At 30.9% G+C, this 21,209-nt stretch overlaps 1 protein-coding gene across 2 annotated transcripts; it reads right to left on the reverse strand.

Annotated features, from left to right (window-relative positions):
* Positions 1-3,091: 3,091 nt before the first annotated feature.
* Positions 3,092-19,826, reverse strand: LOC140672372 (FHIP family protein AGAP011705). 2 transcript variants are annotated; one of them, XM_072904472.1, is made up of 12 exons: positions 19,222-19,826; positions 17,900-18,111; positions 17,577-17,828; positions 17,357-17,507; positions 17,031-17,276; positions 15,937-15,984; positions 11,930-12,097; positions 10,604-11,833; positions 10,282-10,480; positions 9,552-9,714; positions 8,407-8,569; positions 3,092-4,824 (listed from the first exon to the last, which is right to left on the reverse strand). In XM_072904472.1, exons 1-11 carry the CDS (start codon positions 19,369-19,371, stop codon positions 8,410-8,412), a joined length of 2,979 nt encoding a protein of 992 aa, XP_072760573.1. In that variant the 5' UTR covers positions 19,372-19,826; the 3' UTR covers positions 3,092-4,824; positions 8,407-8,409. The 2 variants fall into 2 exon arrangements, with proteins under 2 accessions (XP_072760573.1, XP_072760574.1); XM_072904473.1 differs by lacking the exon at positions 15,937-15,984.
* Between the last annotated feature and the right edge of the window lie 1,383 nt (positions 19,827-21,209).

Consider the following 21,209-nt stretch of genomic DNA (forward strand, 5'->3'; position numbering starts at 1 on the left):
TGATGATAAGAACTCGCGTCCTAATATAATATCTCTTTGAAAAGAATTGTTATTCATAATATGTAGATCCGCGTGAAATTGTTTTTCTTTTAACAGTTGTAAAATTAATTTTACCGTTACTATCCCCAATACGTCTAATCGCTCGTTTGACAAGTTTCTTAAATTATTTTTCGCCGAAATTAACACATTACAATAAGACTTGATATGTTCGTTAAAAACACTAATTTTTACGGATGAAACTGGGCTACCGGTGTCTATTAAAGCTGACAAATTATTTTTCTTTTCTCCTATGCTTACTTGAATAAAGGGGCTGTCCAAGAAAAAAGAACAAGGAGCTGGACGTTTGGCAGACTGCAGCAACTGTTTGGGGCTCGGAGGAGGTGCTCCCCGCCGCAACTGTCTGGGGCGCTGCAGATTTGGCTTTGGATCCTTCCTCTTGAGTGCTGGGCAGTCGAACCTCCGATGACCCTTTTCCTTGCAATAAAAACAATTTACTTCACCTTTACATTCTTTGTGATAATGCCCTTTTTTACCACAATTCTTGCAGGTGTTGTCTTTCGCCTTAGCTGGCTGCTGATACTGAGACGGCTTCTTTTCTGCATCCATCGTCCCCTGAGTGATGGTCCTCATCCTCACTAGGAAGGCCTCCAGCGATTCCGCTGCCAGAGATAAAGCCGTGGCCCTCAGCGAGATTTGTTGGATACCGCTCACCAGCAGTTGAATTTTGTCTCTGTCCGGGAGCTCTACCCGGTGCATCAACGCCAATTTGTCTATGGCGTAATCATCGAAGGACTCCTTCATGCTCAGCCATTTTAGGGCCTCAATCTTCTGCATTACGCGGAAGAAAAGCACTTTATGGTCGAAGATCTTGGTCAATTCGAAGCGGAGGCCAATCCAAGATTCCACTGCTGCTCCTCCTTGCACGTCGTACCACTTACGTGCAGACTTTGTTAACTTACTGGATGCGGCCAATAGCGTCGCGCCGTCCGTCGCTCCGTGAACCTGTGCCACCTTGTCAACCCGGCGTGTCCATGCGTGAACGTTGTCTTCTTCCTGGCCGGCAAACTTCGGGATCTGGTGCACCAGAGCTTGTACTGCCGATCACGATTCCGATGATCGTCGGCCAACCTCATCAAATGGGCTGGTTCTGGCTGAGACGCCCGGGTTTTCCTCCGGCCGTGGCGCGTCTATTCTGTGATGAGTTGCCGTCTCCCCTCGTTGATTCGCTAGGAGTTGAAACAGCTGTGTGAGCTGTCTCTGTTGGTCTTGTAGGGTGGCCAGCATTCCTTGCATCACGTCTGTAATGGCCGCTGAAGATGAGGTCGACGCTGAGGATTGAAAGCTGCCCGAAACCTGCACCTGAGCTATGGCCTGTTTCTGGGCGGTCTGCCTAAATTCGTCGACCGGTCCGTGGGTTTCTAAGTGGCTCGTAATCGAGTCCATTAGTGTATTCTTGTTTCCCGTGATCGGGAGCTCGTATTTCGCAGCCTCTACTTTAAGCTGCTCCAGAGTCATTCGGTTCAACGCTGCCCGATCCATAATCTGCTGGGCTCGTGTATGTACCATCCACTTTCGAAGTGGAATCAGTGGTGAAATTCTGCTCGGCTGTAAGGTCCTGGGATTGCTCTCGTGTGAATCCCACTTCTGTATGTTGTAAGGAAGGCCGGGTGAAATTCTTAGGATTATTATTTAATTTCGGAGCACTGTCGGATGGTCGGATTTGACTAAGGTACTTTAAGTTGAACGTATACGAGTCGTATTTCTAAGACTCAAAGATACAAAAGGTTACCCGCTATGACTCTCGTGTGTCTGTTCGGATACGCATCTCGAAGGAGAGTATCGAGCGTCGGTTTTCTGCGCACTCCTTAGGCTCTCGCTTGCCACGTGTCTTTTGGCCATCCGTTACGTTATCGAAAGCGGTGACCGCTTGCGCAAGGTTTAGCGTTGTTAGCGCTTACGTAGTTGGTACGTCAGCGCGAGGACGCTCACGCTGCTTTCACATGCATGAAAACATGTATGAGATGTGGAAAGTAAAATGGCGGAAAGCAGTTCCCCCTGCACGTCTGACGTGACGTCCCCTCTTACCTAAACTAGAAATTTAAACTCAGTCCCCCTTATTTTTAGTCCGTGCTCTCGGCTAAATTGTTCAAATGTCGCCTTTCTCGATGGAGAGTGTCGATCCTAATCGGTCTCGAGGTTTTTATTGTCTCGCGATTGCCCCCTCTCCTTTGCTTACCCGGTATACACCTCGATTGCCATGCGCTGGTGGCATAGGTTGCGCGCGCCGATCGTGACGCCACATGACACGTATGACGTCGTAGGTTATCGCCGCCTTACAATATTTTAACAAAGTAACTGATTTATAATCGACTCGACAACCGAACTCTCCTTGCTTTCTTCACGCCGACTTGAGAGTTTCTCGCCACGCCAGGTTTTACTCTATCCGCACATCCCCACTCCCTTACCTGAAAGGCTCAACCCCCTCTACTTCCGGTATCTAGGGAATACGTTACTAACCATCTTACACTTAGGTGGGACTGCACAGGGTGACGGGGCGAAGCCCTAATTTAATAAAAAAATATAATAAAACTTGAGCGTGGAAACTAACCGAGGCTGACAGTACTACGTAGACATTTCAATATAAAATCTTATTTCAACCCATGTCCGAACTCTTACATCACATTTATAATTATTATTATAAATAATAACACATTTATAATTATTATTATTATTTATTATTTATTTGACTTATAGATTCGTATTTTACACACAAAAATACACTATATTGTAAAGTTTGAACAAAAACGGTGAGAATGACCACTCTCCGTCAGATTTACCTAATATAAATAAATAATAAATTAGTTTATCCTGAAATCGCGGGTTTGGCCGGTAACATATGTAAAACACACCACATATTTATACAAATCACATATATTCATTCTTTTACATTATTATTATAAATTACATATTTTATGTACACATACACGACGCATACACATATATTATATATACACATATATTTTATATATATATATATATATATATATATATATATATATATATATATTGTTATACAAGATTTCAAGCTCTGTATCTCATTACTATAAAAATATAAATAATATTTAACATTTTCATATTATAAATTACAGTTTTCATAGTATAATTTAAGTATAGCCAAGTAAGTTTCAGAAAAAATATTTATATATACAGAGTAGGCCATTTTAATCTATGCACTGTAATATCTAAAAATCCATAAGTTTAAGATAAAAATGTTTCAGACAAAAGTTGTATCGTTTTGAGCGGGCCATAAGATGGTACCATTGGTCTGACCTTGAAGAGTCATTTGAAGGTCACATGAATGTTATGTTTAATTTTTTAAATGGGACACCTTATATATTATTGCATATTCTTGTAGCTTATCTCGAGAGATTTTCAAAACTGTAATTAAATGTTTTTTCGTGAAGTACTTTTCGAGTTATAAGGCTTCAAAGTTGCAATATTTTGACATAAAATACAAGATATCTCGTAAAATATTTATTTTTCGATTATCTTACCCTAATACTTTTATGCATAGAATAATGAGACGAATCAATTGGCGTAATTAAAACACATAATTATGATAAAGTAAAATGTGTAACTGCTAGTTGCAAATTCAGATTTTTTTTTAAAGATAACTGTGTTTTCTTTACACCAATTGATTCGTCTCATTATTCTGTGCATAAAAGTATTAGGGTAAGATAATCAAAAAATGAATATTTTACGAGATATCTTGTATTTTATGTCAAAATATTGCAACTTTGAAGCCTTATAACTCGAAAAATACTTCACGAAAAAACATTTAATTAGAGTGTTTTGGAAAATAACTTTTGCCTGAAACATTTTTCTCTCCTGGGCCTGACTTTCAAGATATTCGACTAAATCGATTAAAATGGTCCACTCTGTATATATGTGATAGTATATTCTCCACTTTCATTATCAAAATACAATTAAGTTTTTAAGATATCTACAAAATAGATAAATATCTAAATCACAATAAAAGTATTAAGTACAACTAAAATAAATTGCAAGATATATAAACCTATCTATATTCATAGATAACAATAATAAATATATTTGAAAATTTAACATATATATAATAACTTTCTTGTAATAACTAATTAATAATGTTATCATTTTGTTGCAATGTTTGAATGTAATTTGCTAATTGAAATATAATCTTCTTAAAACAAAAATGTGTATCAAAATTAATTTAACAATATAATTGTCTGCATTATCTTTCATTTGGTTTCTGCTCAGCATTATTTTGATCTCTCTATTTATAACATCCAAAAAAGTTACAATATTATATTGAAAAAAATGTAATAAATTGCCAAACAAATTTATAAGTTACAATCATAAAGATATATAATAGATATAACATTTACATATTTTGTACAATTTATAAAGAAATAACAAATTACAGAATAAAAACTTAATTTGTTTAAATCACAGAATACATACAAATAATATTTAGAACATTTTTATTTTAACAAGTTGATAACTATCCTAAATGTAAATCTGAACAATAATATTTATTAACGCATTTTTTAGTTTCTATGTACATATCCATAAAATAGGAGAATTATATAAATGTTTTATGATGTGCTGATTATTGTTTTAGTTTTTGTTAAGATATTTTGTTAAAATATTCATCATTCACAATGAAATCTCGAAACTGTATCCATCACTTCCAATCAGATCGCTCTCAGCTTAATCGTGAGTAGCAGTCAAAAACAGTCCATCAGCTTCCTGTACAATATGATATTTCGAGATTCTACTGTATTACTGAAATTTCATGATCATCAATAATTATCAATTATTAATTCTTGATTTTGAAAGCAAAAGTCAAAATTAAAACGTACTTTCTTAAATATGCTACAATAATAATTAAATATATTTTTATTAATTTTGCATTCTTTGAATTGTACTGTTGTTATAAATATTTACATGTCATAAAATAAAAATGATATACATATTACTGTATTATTTTACTATTTTACAAAAAATATGTATAATCCTGTCAAAAAAAGAAAACCTATTAAATATATATATAGGGTGTCCCATAATTTGCGAACCATCCGTCAGGTGCAGGTAGAGTAGGTAGAGTAGGTTAAACTGAATAAAAAAGTCATGTACCATTTTACAATTTTCGCAATAGTTAATGAGATATTAATTATAAGAGATCAATCGGCGTCCGGCAAGAGCGCGCGGCACGAAGAAGCCTTCCACTGTTACTTGATACTAAGCGCGCCGACGATGTGTCTATAACTTAGTTTACACCGAGCACTTGATACGCGTATTAAGTACTATACTAGCCAATCATGGCCAGTCTTCTAAAGAATGGAATGGCTATGATTGGTCAGTAGTATTTAGTACGCGTATCAAAGTATGTTGGTGTAAACAAGACCTATGTGTCTATGTGATTATGTGTGACTCTTCAGGTTGTCAATGCAGAGCGTTCCTCCCACCGCTTCGTCGACGCGCCTAGTATCAAGTAACAACTGGAAGGTTTCTTCGCGCCGCGCGCTTATACTGACACGGATTGGCCACAATCTTTATTAATTTATATCTCATTAATTATTGCGAATTTAACAAAATAATATAAGACTTTTCTCTTCAGTTTAACACGCTCTATCTATCCACGAGAGTTGATCCACTAATTCGGGGACACCCTGTATACAGGGTGTTTCATTTTAAGTGATATGATCGATTATCTTGTGAATCGATGATTTTATTGAAAAATGTTTCAGACAAAAGTTGTTTGGTTCGAAGGGGGACATAAGATGGTACCATTAGTTTGACCTTGGATAGTCGTTTGAAGGTCACGTAAAGGTCATCCCTAATTTCTTAAATGGAACCTACTATTTTTCATTACATATTCTTGTAGCTTACCTCAAAAGCTTTCCAAAACACAATAATAAAATATTTTTTCATTAAATACTTTTCGAGTTATAAGGCTTCAAAGTTGCAATATTTTGACATAAAATATAAAATATCTCGTAAAATATTCATTTTTCAATTGTCTTACCCTAATACTTTTAGGCACAGAATAATGAGACAAATCAATTGATGTATTTAAAACACATAATTATGTTAAAGTAAAAATGTGTAACTGCTAGTTGCAAATTCAGATTTTTTCTTAAAGATAACTGTGTTTGGTACCATCTTATGTCTCCCTTCGAACCAAACAACTTTTGTCTGAAACATTTTTCGATAAAATCATCGATTCGCAAGATAATCGACCATATCACTCAAAATGAAACACCCTGTATATGTATATTATATTATATATATATATATACATACAGGGTGTCCGGTAATAACTGCCTCACCGCTCATATACAGGTTAGATTAGGTTAAATTGAGCAGGTTAAACTGAGTAGAAAAGTCCTCTACCATTTTTCGATTTTCGAAATAATTATCGAGAAATTAATTAACAAAGATTGACAAATCTGGGCGAGTACAAGCGCGCGGCGAGAAGGCCCATCCTACTGCTACGCGGTTACTAGGCGCTCATTGAATGATAGGAGGAGTGGTCTACGACTGAAAATGGATGCGTATGAGTAGCGCGCCTAGTAACCGCGTAGCGGTGGGACGGCCTTCTCGCCGCGCGCGCTTTACTCACGCGGATTTGCCGATCTTTTTTAATTAATTTCTCGATAATTATTTCGAAAATCGAAAAATGGTAGAGGACTTTTCTACTCAGTTTGACCTGCTCTACCTGTATATGAGCGGTAAGGTGGTTATTACCGGACACCCTGTATCTACATATATATATATATATATATATAATAGTATATAATAACATAGTAAATGATCTATTATATATATAATTATATTTATAGGGTATCCTGAAATAACCGGTAAATATTTTAATGGCAGATTCTTTAGAACATTTTAAAACGAAAAGTTTAATACAAAAATGTCGAGACTACAATAGTTTTCAAATTGGAAGCGATTGTATTTCACGAATAGTAGAATTGAGATTTCACGCGCTCAGGTACGGCAAAATAACAAGTGATAAAAGTGCTTCTATAAATTTATCTAATTTATCTAATTCTTTTATCACTTGTTATTTTGCCGTACCTGAGTACGTGAAATTTCAGCCCAACCATTCGTAAAATATAATCGCTTCCAGTTTGAAAACTATTGTAGCCTCGACATTTTTTAATTAAATTTTTCGCCTTAAAATGTTTTAAAGAACCTGCCATTAAAATATTTACCGATCATTTCGGGACACCCTGTATAAAAATAAATTAGAAAATTGGTGAGTAAGAGCAAACGCTGTTTTTAGTGCGCAAAAATTTTATTCTAACAATAAGTCATAATTAATCTATTCTGTAACGAACGTTTTGATCAATTTTATGACCTTCCTCAGCGCAAAAATACAAAAACAGATGAGAAATACCAATTTTTTACTTCCAACCTACTAATTTGTTTTACAATTTGACGAATCAACCTACGTGTCATTTCTTGGCCTACTAACTAAAGAAGGAACATATCAACTCAACAATTTCGTATCGTATTAACAATATCTTCATATTCAATTTTAAACGTATGACAAAATAATAAGGTTTAACTTTTCTTAAACTCTCGTATAACAATGTACTGGCGTCATTTAATGTAGGTTATTAGACAGTTATATGGCTAAAAAACTGGTATTTCTCATCTTTTTTTGTATTTTTGCACTGAGGAAGGTCATAAAATTGATCGAAACGTTCATTAGAAAAATAGATTAAATTATGACTTATTGTTAGAATAAAATTTTTGCGCATTAAAAACAGCGTTTACTCTTACTCGCCAATTTTATAATTTATTTTTAAATCTTATAAAAAGCTTATATATTATATTTAATTTATATATATATATATATATATATATATATATATATATATATATATATATATATACTATACTATTATTTTTTCTAATGTTTGAAATCCCCATTTAATTTTCATGAGCTTGCATGTATGCAGAATATTACAAAATTAGAGATACATATATAATAACAAAATTGTATTATTGAATATGTCACTACATTTATTATTTTGTCATTTGACTGATTGATTTTAACGAATTTTTAATCAATAATGCAGTTTCGATAAATGATTTTGTTATGTATGAACAAATTTAGACCAAAAAAATCTTCTTTTTTATTACTACTCTCTTCAAAATTTTTTATACAAAAATAATAGGGAATTATTTAAGGGTGACCGAATTAGTTTAGATTATTTTAGATATATAATTAAGCACTTATAAGAAGTATCTCTTTTGAGTTGTTCTGAATATATTGTAAGTCTCATAAAAATCAGATGAGACTTTTAAATATTTTCTTTGTGTGAAAGTTCCATATTTTCATAAACTTACATGTTAAACTTTAAATCCAATACCATCTGTAAGAGACATAATTGCATGTTCCTGAGTTATTGCTGCGAGCTCTTTAAGCCATTCGTCTAATATAACAGCACATAGAATAACATTTTGTACTGGACTCACTTCATTCGGCGATTCCCATGAAGTTTTCATATATCTAATAAAAAAAATTTAATTAATATTTATTTAAATGAAATAAAAATCTGAAAATTTTTTAGGCGCATCGTAATTCAGAATACAAAAAATTTTCTGAATTAGTTAATATATTTTCTGCTTACACATCAGACTCAAAAAAATTTTGTAAATTAATTATTTCAAATTTTGATGTAACAATTCTTAAAATAAAGTTAATAATAATGTTAGAAATAATTGAAGTAAAATCCAAGTTACAATGTTTGAATTATAAATTAAACATTACACAAAAATCACTTTAATATCTGGTTAATTGCTTTGTTAAGTGCTTTTTATTAATAAAAAATGTGTAATTAAATATATACATATCTTATATTTTTACAAAAATAAATCTTACTAGTGGATTGAGATATTTACAGTTATCTATTATTCCACAAAGTAAAAGTCTTTTGCGCGTTTTTATCTAAATTCATCCTAATTGTAATACATAAAGAACTTATTTTTTTCTTCTCATGTTATATATAAAGTTATATAAGGTGAGGAAAAAGTATGGAAATGTCCTGAAAAATCTCGAAAAATATAAGTTTTACAAAAAAATGTTTCAGAAAAAAGTTGTATAGTTTCCAGAGAGACATAAGATGGTGTCATTGATTTGACTTTGAAAAGTTGCTTGAAGATCACCTTCAATTTCTTAAATGGAGCACTTTATTTTTAATTGTATATTTTTGTAACTTACCTCGAGAGCTTTCCAAAACAAATAATAATGTAATAAAACTTTTGGTTAAGAATTTCCTGAGATATAGAGTTTGTCATAATACTTTTTAAGACAAAATGTGAAATAAATGAAAAAAATGATAAACCTTGCCTTAGATGACCGGATCCTTCCTCGATCTTGTCTTAGATTCTTTTTTTGTAAAACTCATATTTTTCGAAATTTTTCAAGGTTTCTATACTTTTTCCTCACCCTGTAATTACAATTAAAAAATCAGAAATCTTAAACAATTTACCTATATCCAGAGCCAATCATTTGTAATTGTTCCTCCGACATACTGGACGGCTGACTGATAGAATTTGTTAAGCTGCTTATACCAAAGCTATTACTTGATCGTTTAAACATTTGTGTAAATGATGATGTTAAACTTCTTCTTTTCGGTTCCCCTATAAATACAACTGACACAGTATTTCAAAACTAATATGTACATCTATATTAATTATATGTAAAAATATCATATTAATATACATACGTTTTTTAAATACTTTTCCACATGCATAGCATAAAATTTTAAAAGATTTGATTAATATAGCTAAAGTTAACTGCCTCACAGCAAAATATTGAATTATGACATCAGAGAAATCACATGAATTTTTTTCTTGCAAAATACGAAAAATTAAAATAGTCTTTTTTGCATGCAATCACACTTATATTCCATAATATTCTGCATTAATAAATAATAAATAATTATATATCATCAGTAATTATTTTATGACAATTTTGGTCGAAATTCAGCTATTTATTAATTCATGAATTAAAGAAAAAGTTTATGTTTTACTAATTTATATTTACCGAACACAAATGATAGCATACAAAAACTTATTTCGCAAGAAAACTCATATGATTTCTTGCTATCTGATAAGAAACAGACTAGTAGTTTTAAAAGTTAAATGTGTTTTTAAATTTATTATTCTTTATTATTCACTATTATTCTTTATTATTCATGAATAGTGAATGAATATTACCTCTTGAGAATGATTCACCAGTCAAAGAATGCTTTTTAATGGATGACGATTGAGCAGCAGCTTCTAATACATTTTTTCTCGCATTTACTAGTTTGTCTTCTCGACTAATCAGAAATAATCTTGCTTGTTCAACCAATAAATCTACATTGCTGTGTTTTGAAAGAAATTGATCTATTTTGTGCTTTAACGATGCAAGCACCTGTAATATAATAAATTATGCAGATGTTAATTTAATTACAATGTAATTGGTTTAGTAATTATCTAGATAACAATATTTTTTTGAGAAAAATGCAACTGTTTCCAGTAATTGATAAATATATACCTGAAATAAGGATCTGATGCTAGGTTGAAATACAAGAGAATGATTCAGGAGAAAGGATTGCAATAAAGGTTGCGGATATATAGCCAATCTACTAATAAGACCTGTGAGATGTAAATTGACATACAAGTTATTGCTGGTCATACATTCGAGCTTTCGTAAAACTACGTCTAAAAATATGCCGACATTTGGCTGTCCATTAAATATATCTTGTCGATACGAAGTACTATTCTTATTTGATTTGATTGACGCAGTTGTCAAACTATTCGAATCATCATTAATCTCCTTTTTAATTACGAGATGCATTTCTTCATTCATATGATCTTCGTTTGTCTCATTTTCCGGCGTCGATTCTGACGATCCTTTAAACGCGAAGCTCTCGTAACCGCTACTTTCTCCCAGTGACATAAGCGAATTCATGGTTGTAGCTGAATCATCTATACAACTGTCAGATTCCTTTTTATCTATACAAGTTTCTTCGGTATAGTTTGTCATTCCAATATCCTCATTTAATAATTCCGCAATATCAGCGTCCAATTGTGTCTGTTCATCGAGAGACAATACAGTATCTATAGTCAATTCATTTTTAACATTATGTTCATTGCTGTTTAAATCTTTGCCTTCTAATAGACACTGAAAATTAAATAATACATTGTCTATCAGCCCGCTCTCGTCATTTTCGCAATTCGTTGCACTCTTAATTCTTTTTTCCAGCGGTAACATTCTAGATTCTTCCGTTTTCTTCTCTAATTGATCAGATATAACATTTTCATTTGCCAATGTATTACTATTTTCTGATAAGTCACCGTCATACCGAGAAGACCAATTAGAACACGCAATACGGCAAGCTTTTATCTTTTGTCTGGCATCACAGAGATACGCGTGATAATTTCCGTATAAGCTGTCTGATAATCTCGTACTATAATTTATTGATGCTGGTAACGATTTCATCGAATCGGTCGCGACATATCCATATTTGTCATATGACGTAGTGCTGGGCAAGGAATTTGTTTGAGAATCCAACGATGTAAACGCAGTGGAACAGCAATATGGAGTTAGAGATAAAAATTTTTCTGCCGCACGTCCAAAGGGATCTATATCCCTTAATCGACTGCGTTGTGAAAGCATTATATGCGAACACGGACTTAATGCACTCAAACATAGTTCCAACATGATGTCTTCGCAGTTTAAATTAACCAGAGTTTCGAACAACGCCAGAGTGACAATGCATAACTAAATTAGAAAAAAGAAGTATTTTAGAGATAAGTTATACATTAAAAAAAAATGTTCTTTTAAAAAGATTGTAAGAGAAAGGATTTTCCAATTTACCCTCGATCGAGAAGAAATCCTTTGTATCAAACTATCCAATATTCTACAATCATCGTAATTATCTTCTAGTAGAAACCTAATAAGCAATCGTAACAAACCAGGATCGGTCACAGATCGAAGAAATAAATCAAAATAAGCTGTCGCTGCAACTAATTCTTCTACAGTCGTCTGTAAATATTTTTTTCAAATAATTAAGATTAAAATTAGAAAAATACAACATCATGCTTTATTGACAAATTTGTTTTTAATAACCATCATTAATACAGGATGTTTCAGACCACTCATCCAACACTTTTATTTTGAAAAGGGATGATGCTAAGAAGTTGAGAAGACATATTTACCATGAAAGCCTATCTAAAGTTTCTGACAGTGGTACTTTCAGTTTTGAAAACCGTTCAGAAATACCGGAAACGGGGGGCAACTCAAAAATTTTAAGTTGTAACATGGGACAACATGAATATCATTAGATAGAGCTTTTAAAAAGAAACAACTTTTGTTTGAACAAAAATTTGATATCCTTTACTGTTACCGAGAAATAAACAAAACCATTTGCAATTATTGTGACGCTCAGAAATAATCAAAAATTAATTACAAATGTTCAAAATGCCTGCTACCTTGATGGAGACCTTTCTATCCTTCATCCCCTCCTGTCAATTGTCCTCAAGACTTCTGCAGAAGTAAAAGCTGGTTAATCGTGCGCCTTGCAATTCCCAGTGAGAAAGGACCTATCGAGTCGACATCGAATTGACGTCGAATTGATGTAAATTGCATCGATTCGATATCAATTTGATGTTGATTTGATGGTCATTTCTCACTAGGTTAATGAGAAATGTGCCAAACAACCGTGTCGTTGAAACCACATGACAAATCATTGTATTTATGTTTGGTTTGTGATCCGTATCACGAATTTGACTCATGTTTATGTTTAACTCCTAATTTGTACCAAAATATCGATATTTTAAGATAATTTAGAAGTTCGAGCGTTATAATCATTGCAAGCGGTTTTTTAATCATTTCTCTCTAATGCTAAATAATATCAAATTTTTTTCAAACAAAAGTTGTTTCTTTTCTAAAAGTTCTATCCATATTGCCCCATATTGCAATTTAAAATTTTTAAGTTGCCCCCGTTTCCGGTATTTCCGATGGGTTCTCAAAACTGAAAGTACTATCATCAGAAACTTCAGATAGGCTTTCAGATAAATATGTCTTTTCCAACTTCTTAGCATCACTCTTTTTCAAAATAAAAGAAGAGAACCGGGTCGTCTGAAACACCCTGTATTAAAGTGTGTATATATAGGATAAGGAAAAAGTATGGAAATCCTGAAAAATCTCGAAAAATATAAGTTTCACAGAAAAATGTTTTAGACAAGTTGTATAGTTTCGAGAGAGACATAAAATGATGTCATTGATTTGACCTTGAATAGTTGCTTGAAGGTCACGTGAAGATCACCTTCAATTTCTTAAATGGAGCACCTTATTTTTAATTGCATATTCTTGTAACTTACCTCGAGAGTTTTCCAAAACAAATAAAGTAATAAAATTTCTTTTGGTTAAGAATTTCCTGAGATATAAAGTTTGTCATAATACTCTTTAAGACAAAATGTGAAATAAATGAAAAAAAAATGATAGATCTTGCCTTAAATGGCCGGATCCTTCCTCGATCTTGCCTTGGATTCTTTTTTTGTAAAACTCATATTTTTCGAAATTTTTCAAGGTTTCCATACTTTTTCCTCAGCCTGTATTATATATACAAAATAATCAATAAGCAAAAAGAATTATATATTACATTTTGCCACCAGAATCTGCATTTCTTGGGTTAAATTTGTTACCAATTACTAATGTGAAAAAAAAATATAATTTTTTATATTAGTCTTAATATAAAAGTTTTGCAATTTATACACACAAAATAAGATAGTTTTTTACTAGGAATTGCATGAAGGAATATTTGTAAACTTTTAAAAATCACGTCTGACGTGAGTTTGTGTTTCAATCTCGCACACTTACAGATGCACGAAAGTAATTTTTTACAGATTTTGAAAATCTTTTTTACTAGGCTTCTAAAGTCATTTCCAAAAGTTTACTAATATTCTGTTATGTTATTCCAAACGCGGACGTTCTTTTGCACGAACATACCGTAGAACTTTTTATATTAAATAAATATTGTTACGACGTAACTGTCATCTTTAAATTTTTTATCATTTTTATATGAAATTATTAGCTCCCGCATGTTGTTTTTATAAGTATTTTAATTGTGAAAAAGGATTTATCAATCGTTGTAGCCAAAAAAGAGATTTTCAAAATCTGTAATTCATGTTCTGTCGGTAATTTTGGATCTCCTTAAGAACTCATTTTTAATATATTAAGTGAGAAAAACGAATAATTAAAAGAAACGTTAATTCTTACACAGTTATTTTCTTTTAGTATTTAAATTGTTTATTTGACAATATCATGTTATAAGACTTCTCTTTCTGCGTGGTAAAAGAAGGGTATAAAAATTATTAATATACATTACTATGTGAAAAAAGCATACCAAGATTATATCTAATGCATATATACACAAACTGTATAAGATTCATATTAAATACTTCACAATAAAATATCTGTTAACTTTCATTATATTATATACAAATAAAACTTGAAAACTAGAGCTAGGTAACATTTATTAAATGAAGATATACAAATATTGATCTATGATAAAAATGAAGATAATAAGAAAGAAGTAGAGATAAATAAAAATTCTTTACTAATTACATGAATAAAGTATTATATAAATGATATGAAATCACAAGAAAAGCAAAAACTATATCTTTGTAAAGTTAACACACTGCATTTTCAAAATTTCGATATGTAATAGAGTTTCAATTATACTCCAAAAAAATTATACTTCCAAAAGTTGTAGAATTCATGTTTCAAAAATATAAAAATACAAAAATTGACTAAGTTCTTTTTCAATAGAGATTGATTCGATTTCCTAATATTTTCCGATAGAATTTTTATATACAAAACGATAAAAAAATTTTAATTTCAAAAAAGAAGCTTCTTTGGAAATTTTTAATTTCTTTGTTTGAAAAACGAAAAATCGCAAAAACTTCTTCGAATTTATTTTTATTGATTTGAGCTACAAAAATATTATATAATAGCTATTTTTTGATAGAAATGTTAAATACAGGAATATCTTACAATCAATAGAACTCGTTTTGATATGTAATAAGAACTCAAGAACTCTTTAAAAGAGCCGAAACTCTATTAATTACAATATCTATCTGTTCCTTATTGCTGAACTAATGCAGTTCAGAAATAAAAAACAGACTTATTAAATTTTTAAAAATGAGGTGCTAATTTCACAGAGATAGAAACTATAGCTGCAAAAGCAAAGCAATAATAGCAATATGTGTATTGTAATTGAATATCTGTTATAAATTTTGTAAACCACTTGATCTAGTATTTTTAATTATAAGTATTCTTTGTAATATATTAGATACCAAATAATAAAATATCACATATAATTTGATATTATTAAAATGCTTGTAATTTATTATTATAAATCACAAGCAGTTTTTATTATTATTATTATTATAAATAACAAGTGGTTTATTATTTTATTATTATAAATTCATTTATAAAAGCATAACTTATTTTTATTAATTATGCTTATAATAAATGAAATATAACCATAAAAATCAATACTTCAATGGATACTTTAAATTTATATGTAAAGATAATTTTAAAATATTAAAATAGTATAATACATTGAAAATAGAATTATATAAAGAAATTTATTAAATATTATACTTAATGTTACAAATAATTTAATTTGTCTGTGATATAACAATACATCAATATAAATTTAAAAAATTAAAAATTAGAAATATATCAACCAGTATCAATATTAAAAATTATATTTGTAAAAAATAATGCAAGAAAGGGTTTATAAAATAATTTAACTATTTTTTATATAAAGTATCAATTGAAATACTGTATTGTGAAAACTGATAATTTGTACTAACCCAATATTGTTGTACATCTAGCTGTTCTAGGGTCAAGCCAAGAGAATCCTATGAGCATCATAAAAATATCACCAGATAGAAAAAGATATTAATACCCGTAAATTACATATAAAACACATCAGTGATGTATATATTATTAGCTTCAACGTACCAGTGTGCATAATTTTACCATCACCACATTGATGAATTCACATATTTGAAACATAAGATGTATTGTGCACATAAAGTCATTAAAATTAATAAGCAACTAACACAATAAATGCTAATTGTTTTGTGAAAGTTTAATATAATTAATGTAATTATAATTAATAATTAACACTCCATCAGCTCTGTGAGTCTTTCAAAACCCAATCAATTTTGAGAAATGTAAATTTTTCTCTGATTTAAATTTATAAAAAATAAATAACATACAATCCAACTTCTACGATGGTAAAAACTTATTCTTAAAGCTTTCACAAGTAGTTCACTAAGAGAATTTTTTCAGGTTTTTATATATTCCAAAGAACAGTAAAAAAACCCTGCTTTGAAGTTAAAAGACTCAGATGGAGAGTTAATAATAATTATAATAAAAAATTATATAATTTATAGCAAATTATGCAATAATATCGAAATATACAAAAATTACAGTTTAAGCAATTTCAAAATAATTTGTGAAATAATTATCAATTTTTTTATGAAATGATAGAAATATATATTTATTGCATAAAATAAAATATTTTAATGAATATGTAAAAATTTTTTTCTATTATTTAATATTTATGAATTATATAAAAGTATAATCTCTTATTATTAAATTTTTATGAAACATTTTTACAAATACTTTTTATCGCATAATAACATTTATATCATGTATTATCATACCATATTCGTATATGTTACGAAAGTAAATACCTTCTTTCACCACATGCATTAATACCAAAATACAATTAAAAAAGTTAATATGTTACCAATAAATAAGTTAATGCTCTTATGTAAAATTACATTATTAAAATATAAAAAAAATTAATTTAAAACGTTTTTGAAAAGCAAGAAGAGCAATTTATGTTATTAATATTAAAATGTTCTCTCTCTTTGATATTTTATTAAATATTCACCTGTAATAATGCCGGGCCCATGACGGGAACTAAAAAACCTTGGTATAAAAATTCGAGCAACTGTTTCTGTACTAATGGATGCGCCACTTGCGCAACTGCGTTGCAAAATTCTAGAGAATTCATGAGCTGCATAAGCGCAGGTAAGTCATTCACATCGTCCGGGGTCAATTGATACCAATCGTCTGTTTCAATGCCAAGTTTCCTTGGAAGTAAAGAATAAAGCCCACTCAAGCCTGTAGCTAATACCTAAATAAATGCAAACAAGATTATTTTTTGTCATTTTCTACATATTTAGGTTCTAAAGCAATAGCGACCGAACTACTTACAGGACATATATTGGATTGATCAGCAATGTATAATCCAACTTCATCATTCTTTTTTGAGAGGGACATACATAATAACATAGCATCACGTGCTTGCTGACCAATACCACCCTCTCGATGAATATGAGGTATTAATAAGTTAAATATAATAAATCTAAAATTATTTATTCAGTAAAAATATATTTATGTAGAACATTTATTGTAATAAATAATAAACTATTACTTATTCTTTCCAGTTGCATTTGGTTGAAAAAACAAGTCAAGTAAAGCCATATTTTGCATTAAAACGACACATAGCTGATTCAATAATACTACTAATTTTTTGTCTACTTCTAACGGCATAACATCATTTGCACATTCTTCTAATAATCGCAAGAGTGGTCTAGTAACTGGCTCATGTGCGAGGAGGGTACTGCTATGTGAAATGAGCAACTCATAAAGCTTTAGTTGCTCCAATCTTACAGCATTATTAAATCTGTAAAAAAATAGTAATTTTACAATAAATATATAATAAATTTTTATTACAAAAATTAAAAAGAAATCTACCTTCCCGTATGTATACTCCAATCATAAAGTTTGACAAGTAAATTTTCACTTAATAAATATTCCAAACATGGAGAATGTGTTGCATTGTTGCTCTGCTGATAGTGATTATGTAAATTCGAATCCCTCAGTTCCAGCATCAACAACGTCACCATTTGGTCAATATGATTAACAACTCCAAGTACATCATCTTGACTAGGAACCCCTTTAAGAGGCTGAAATTAATTCATTACTAAATGGTACTTTTGCTATAAGATAATTTTGGCTCATAGTCTCTAGCAATTAATTTGTGTTCACATATAAGATTTCTTGATAAAGATTAACACAGCATAAAAATAATGTACGTATATAAATATATATAATAGATTCAAAGAAATCTGTATTTATAATGTACATTTAATGTTAAATGTTAATTTTAGCTTACAGATTCATTATATATCTTATTAACATTTTTACTTTATAATATTTATTTTTTATTTTCTAATTGGATTTTATTACAATATTATATATATATACATATAAAATTAAATTTAATTAATAAATTAATGATAAATTACAATCTAATTATAATTAGAAAATTTAAAAATTTTTATAATTTTTTGTTATAGAAATTATAAAATTTATTTAAACAGTATTTATTAATAGCTATGTAATTATAAATCAAAATTATATATTAAAAGAAAAAGACAAAATAAATAATTAATACTTTACATATAATTTTCAAACAATATATATTGTTTATCATTATATATTTTATATGATAAATATCATATCTTTTATCTCTTACAGACAACTTTATTACTGTTGCCATATGTATATGTTGCTACATTGTAAACTCTGATCAAAGATTATTTAAGTTTCTTAAAAAGAATATTATTTAATTTTTTCATCTTTAAAATTAATTCTCTACAATAATGTTTCTAATAAAAAAAATGTTTATCTCGATATGTATGCCTCTGTGTATATATGTATATGTCTATATGTATGAGCCTTTTAATATAAAAAAAAATTATAATTTTTCTATTCAATATTATTACTTACAGATAAACATAGAATGAGCATCTATCTCTGTGCCCTTTAAAATAATATATTAAAGAAATAGAAGTAAACTATATTCTTTATCATTATCATAATTCATAACAATCAAAAATTATGACGTGTAAAAACACTACAACTACAGATTGTGAGAAAAAAAAGGAAAAATTATAAAATTTAAATTTTATATAAAAAAATACATTTAATTTTTTGAAAACCATGTAAAATACACACATGTGTAAATATGAAAATAATCGAAAAAAAGGCTCTGGGAGCTTTTTTTTCCTTACTAAAGAGTGTAGAATGATTTCGTAAGTTTGTTGCCAATGTTTGCAGAAGCTGTCATAACATGCGGACGGATCGGCATCTTTTGGCGGAGAGTTTCTAGATCGTTGCTTGCTGAAGCTCGTTCGCAGTGGACTATTACGTAGCCAGCTCATTTTTTTTCTTTTTTTTCCAAGATATATACGAAGTGTCCTTCACAATATGATCAGCTTTGAAATCATCGCGGCCTCGATGTTCATTATGCGTTGTTTCAATATATATATATATATATATATATATATAATGGAATTCTCTTTCACAGTCGTTATCAGGATTATCCTACTAATGTATCAATCATATATGTATATGGCCACATAAACATGGTATGATATGAGTTGCATATTTACGTGATCAGATTGATCACGTTGATTTTTCACACATTCAGTATAAATATGCGCGTGAGAATGTTTTGTTTCAGAATCACTTTCAGTTTTTTATATTCGATTTGTATTATTTTCTTCTCTCCTTTTGTCACGTAATATTTTTACGTTTTATCACTACGTATTCATTTGTCGCGAATAATTATCTTTCTCCACGTTTTTTGGTTGGCATCCATAGACTTTTGTATATTATACTAGACTACTAAGTCTATCATATGGCGAAATGTCACACACATCGAAATTTAAATCGAGTTTAAAGCCGTGATTACACTGTAGGTTGCAGGCTATGTTGCGGTTGGCAAAGCAACCTTTGCTGTGATTGGTTGGTTCCCAATGTCCAACAGTAACCCCAACCGCAACCGAACCCGCAACTTATAGTGTAATCACGGCTTAAGAGCTCGTTCAACCAATAAAATAATGCTATGCGGCTACTTCATTGGTTGAACGAAATCTTAAGATGGTCTTAAATATAAGATCGGACTATGAATACTGACTCTAGAGTCCTAAATAATAGAGAAACGTCAACTGCGTTCGTCTTTTTAATTGGTGCGGTACCTAATATGGCGACGATGGCAAGATGGAGTTAAAGTTGGCGTTTCTCTATTATTTAGGACTCTACTGAGGCCTATGTCTGTCTTTTTTGCTAGTATCTCATTGGTTATTTTGTCTCCTTCCAGTAACAAAAAAACCAATGAGATGCTAATGCAAAAGAGACAGAAAAAGCCTCAGCTGTAGTCTCTCTCTCTCTCGATAGCGGACGCGCGCTTGACTGTCGCAATGCTCAGTCCATTCTAAATGTCGATGGTCACACAGCCATTTTCTGAATGGGTGAATGTTAAAAGGTCTATTCCTTTTTAAGGCTCGGACACATAAAAAAATCGACCAATCGATATCTTAAGCAGCCATTTTATGTGCCCGGGCCTTAACTGTATAGGGTGACTCATTTTAACCGCCCCAGACACCGTCGAGATATTAGGCGAGTTTTTTAATTCATTAATTGATCAATCGCATGATGCGCAAATGCAACACGTGTTGTATTTACGCATCATGCGATTCATCAGTCGATAAATTAAAAAACTCGCCCATTATTAAAGACCTTCGATCCTGAGTAAATTTTTATGACTGCCAAGTAGGCCCAGTGGGGGAGTATCCCGTTTGGACACGGAATGATTGGACACGTAGTATTGGACACCACACGATTGGACACACACTTTGCACGATTGGACACCTCGCTTCGCATGTATATACATTGCAAGCAAAGCAAAGTTCACATGGGTTTGCAACTTTCCACGCGAAGCGAGGTGGACGAGATGAGTACGGGAGGGAGAGGGCCGGAGGCCCCCCTTGCATCCCCCCCGTGTGTGTGTGTGTGTGTGTATTATAAAAATATTGAAAATATATATCAAGATAAAGTTTCCATGTACGGTATCCAATCGTGCAAAGTGTGTATCCAATCGTGCAGTATCCAATAGTGCAAAGTGTGTGTCCAATCGTACAATGTTCAATCATGCGGTATCCAATCTGAACGTGTCCAATCGTTCCGTGTCCAAACGGGTGTCACCCCCCAGTGGGCT

Source organism: Anoplolepis gracilipes, chromosome 13 (genome assembly GCF_047496725.1).
Source record: "Anoplolepis gracilipes chromosome 13, ASM4749672v1, whole genome shotgun sequence".
Classification (NCBI taxonomy): domain Eukaryota; kingdom Metazoa; phylum Arthropoda; class Insecta; order Hymenoptera; family Formicidae; genus Anoplolepis; species Anoplolepis gracilipes.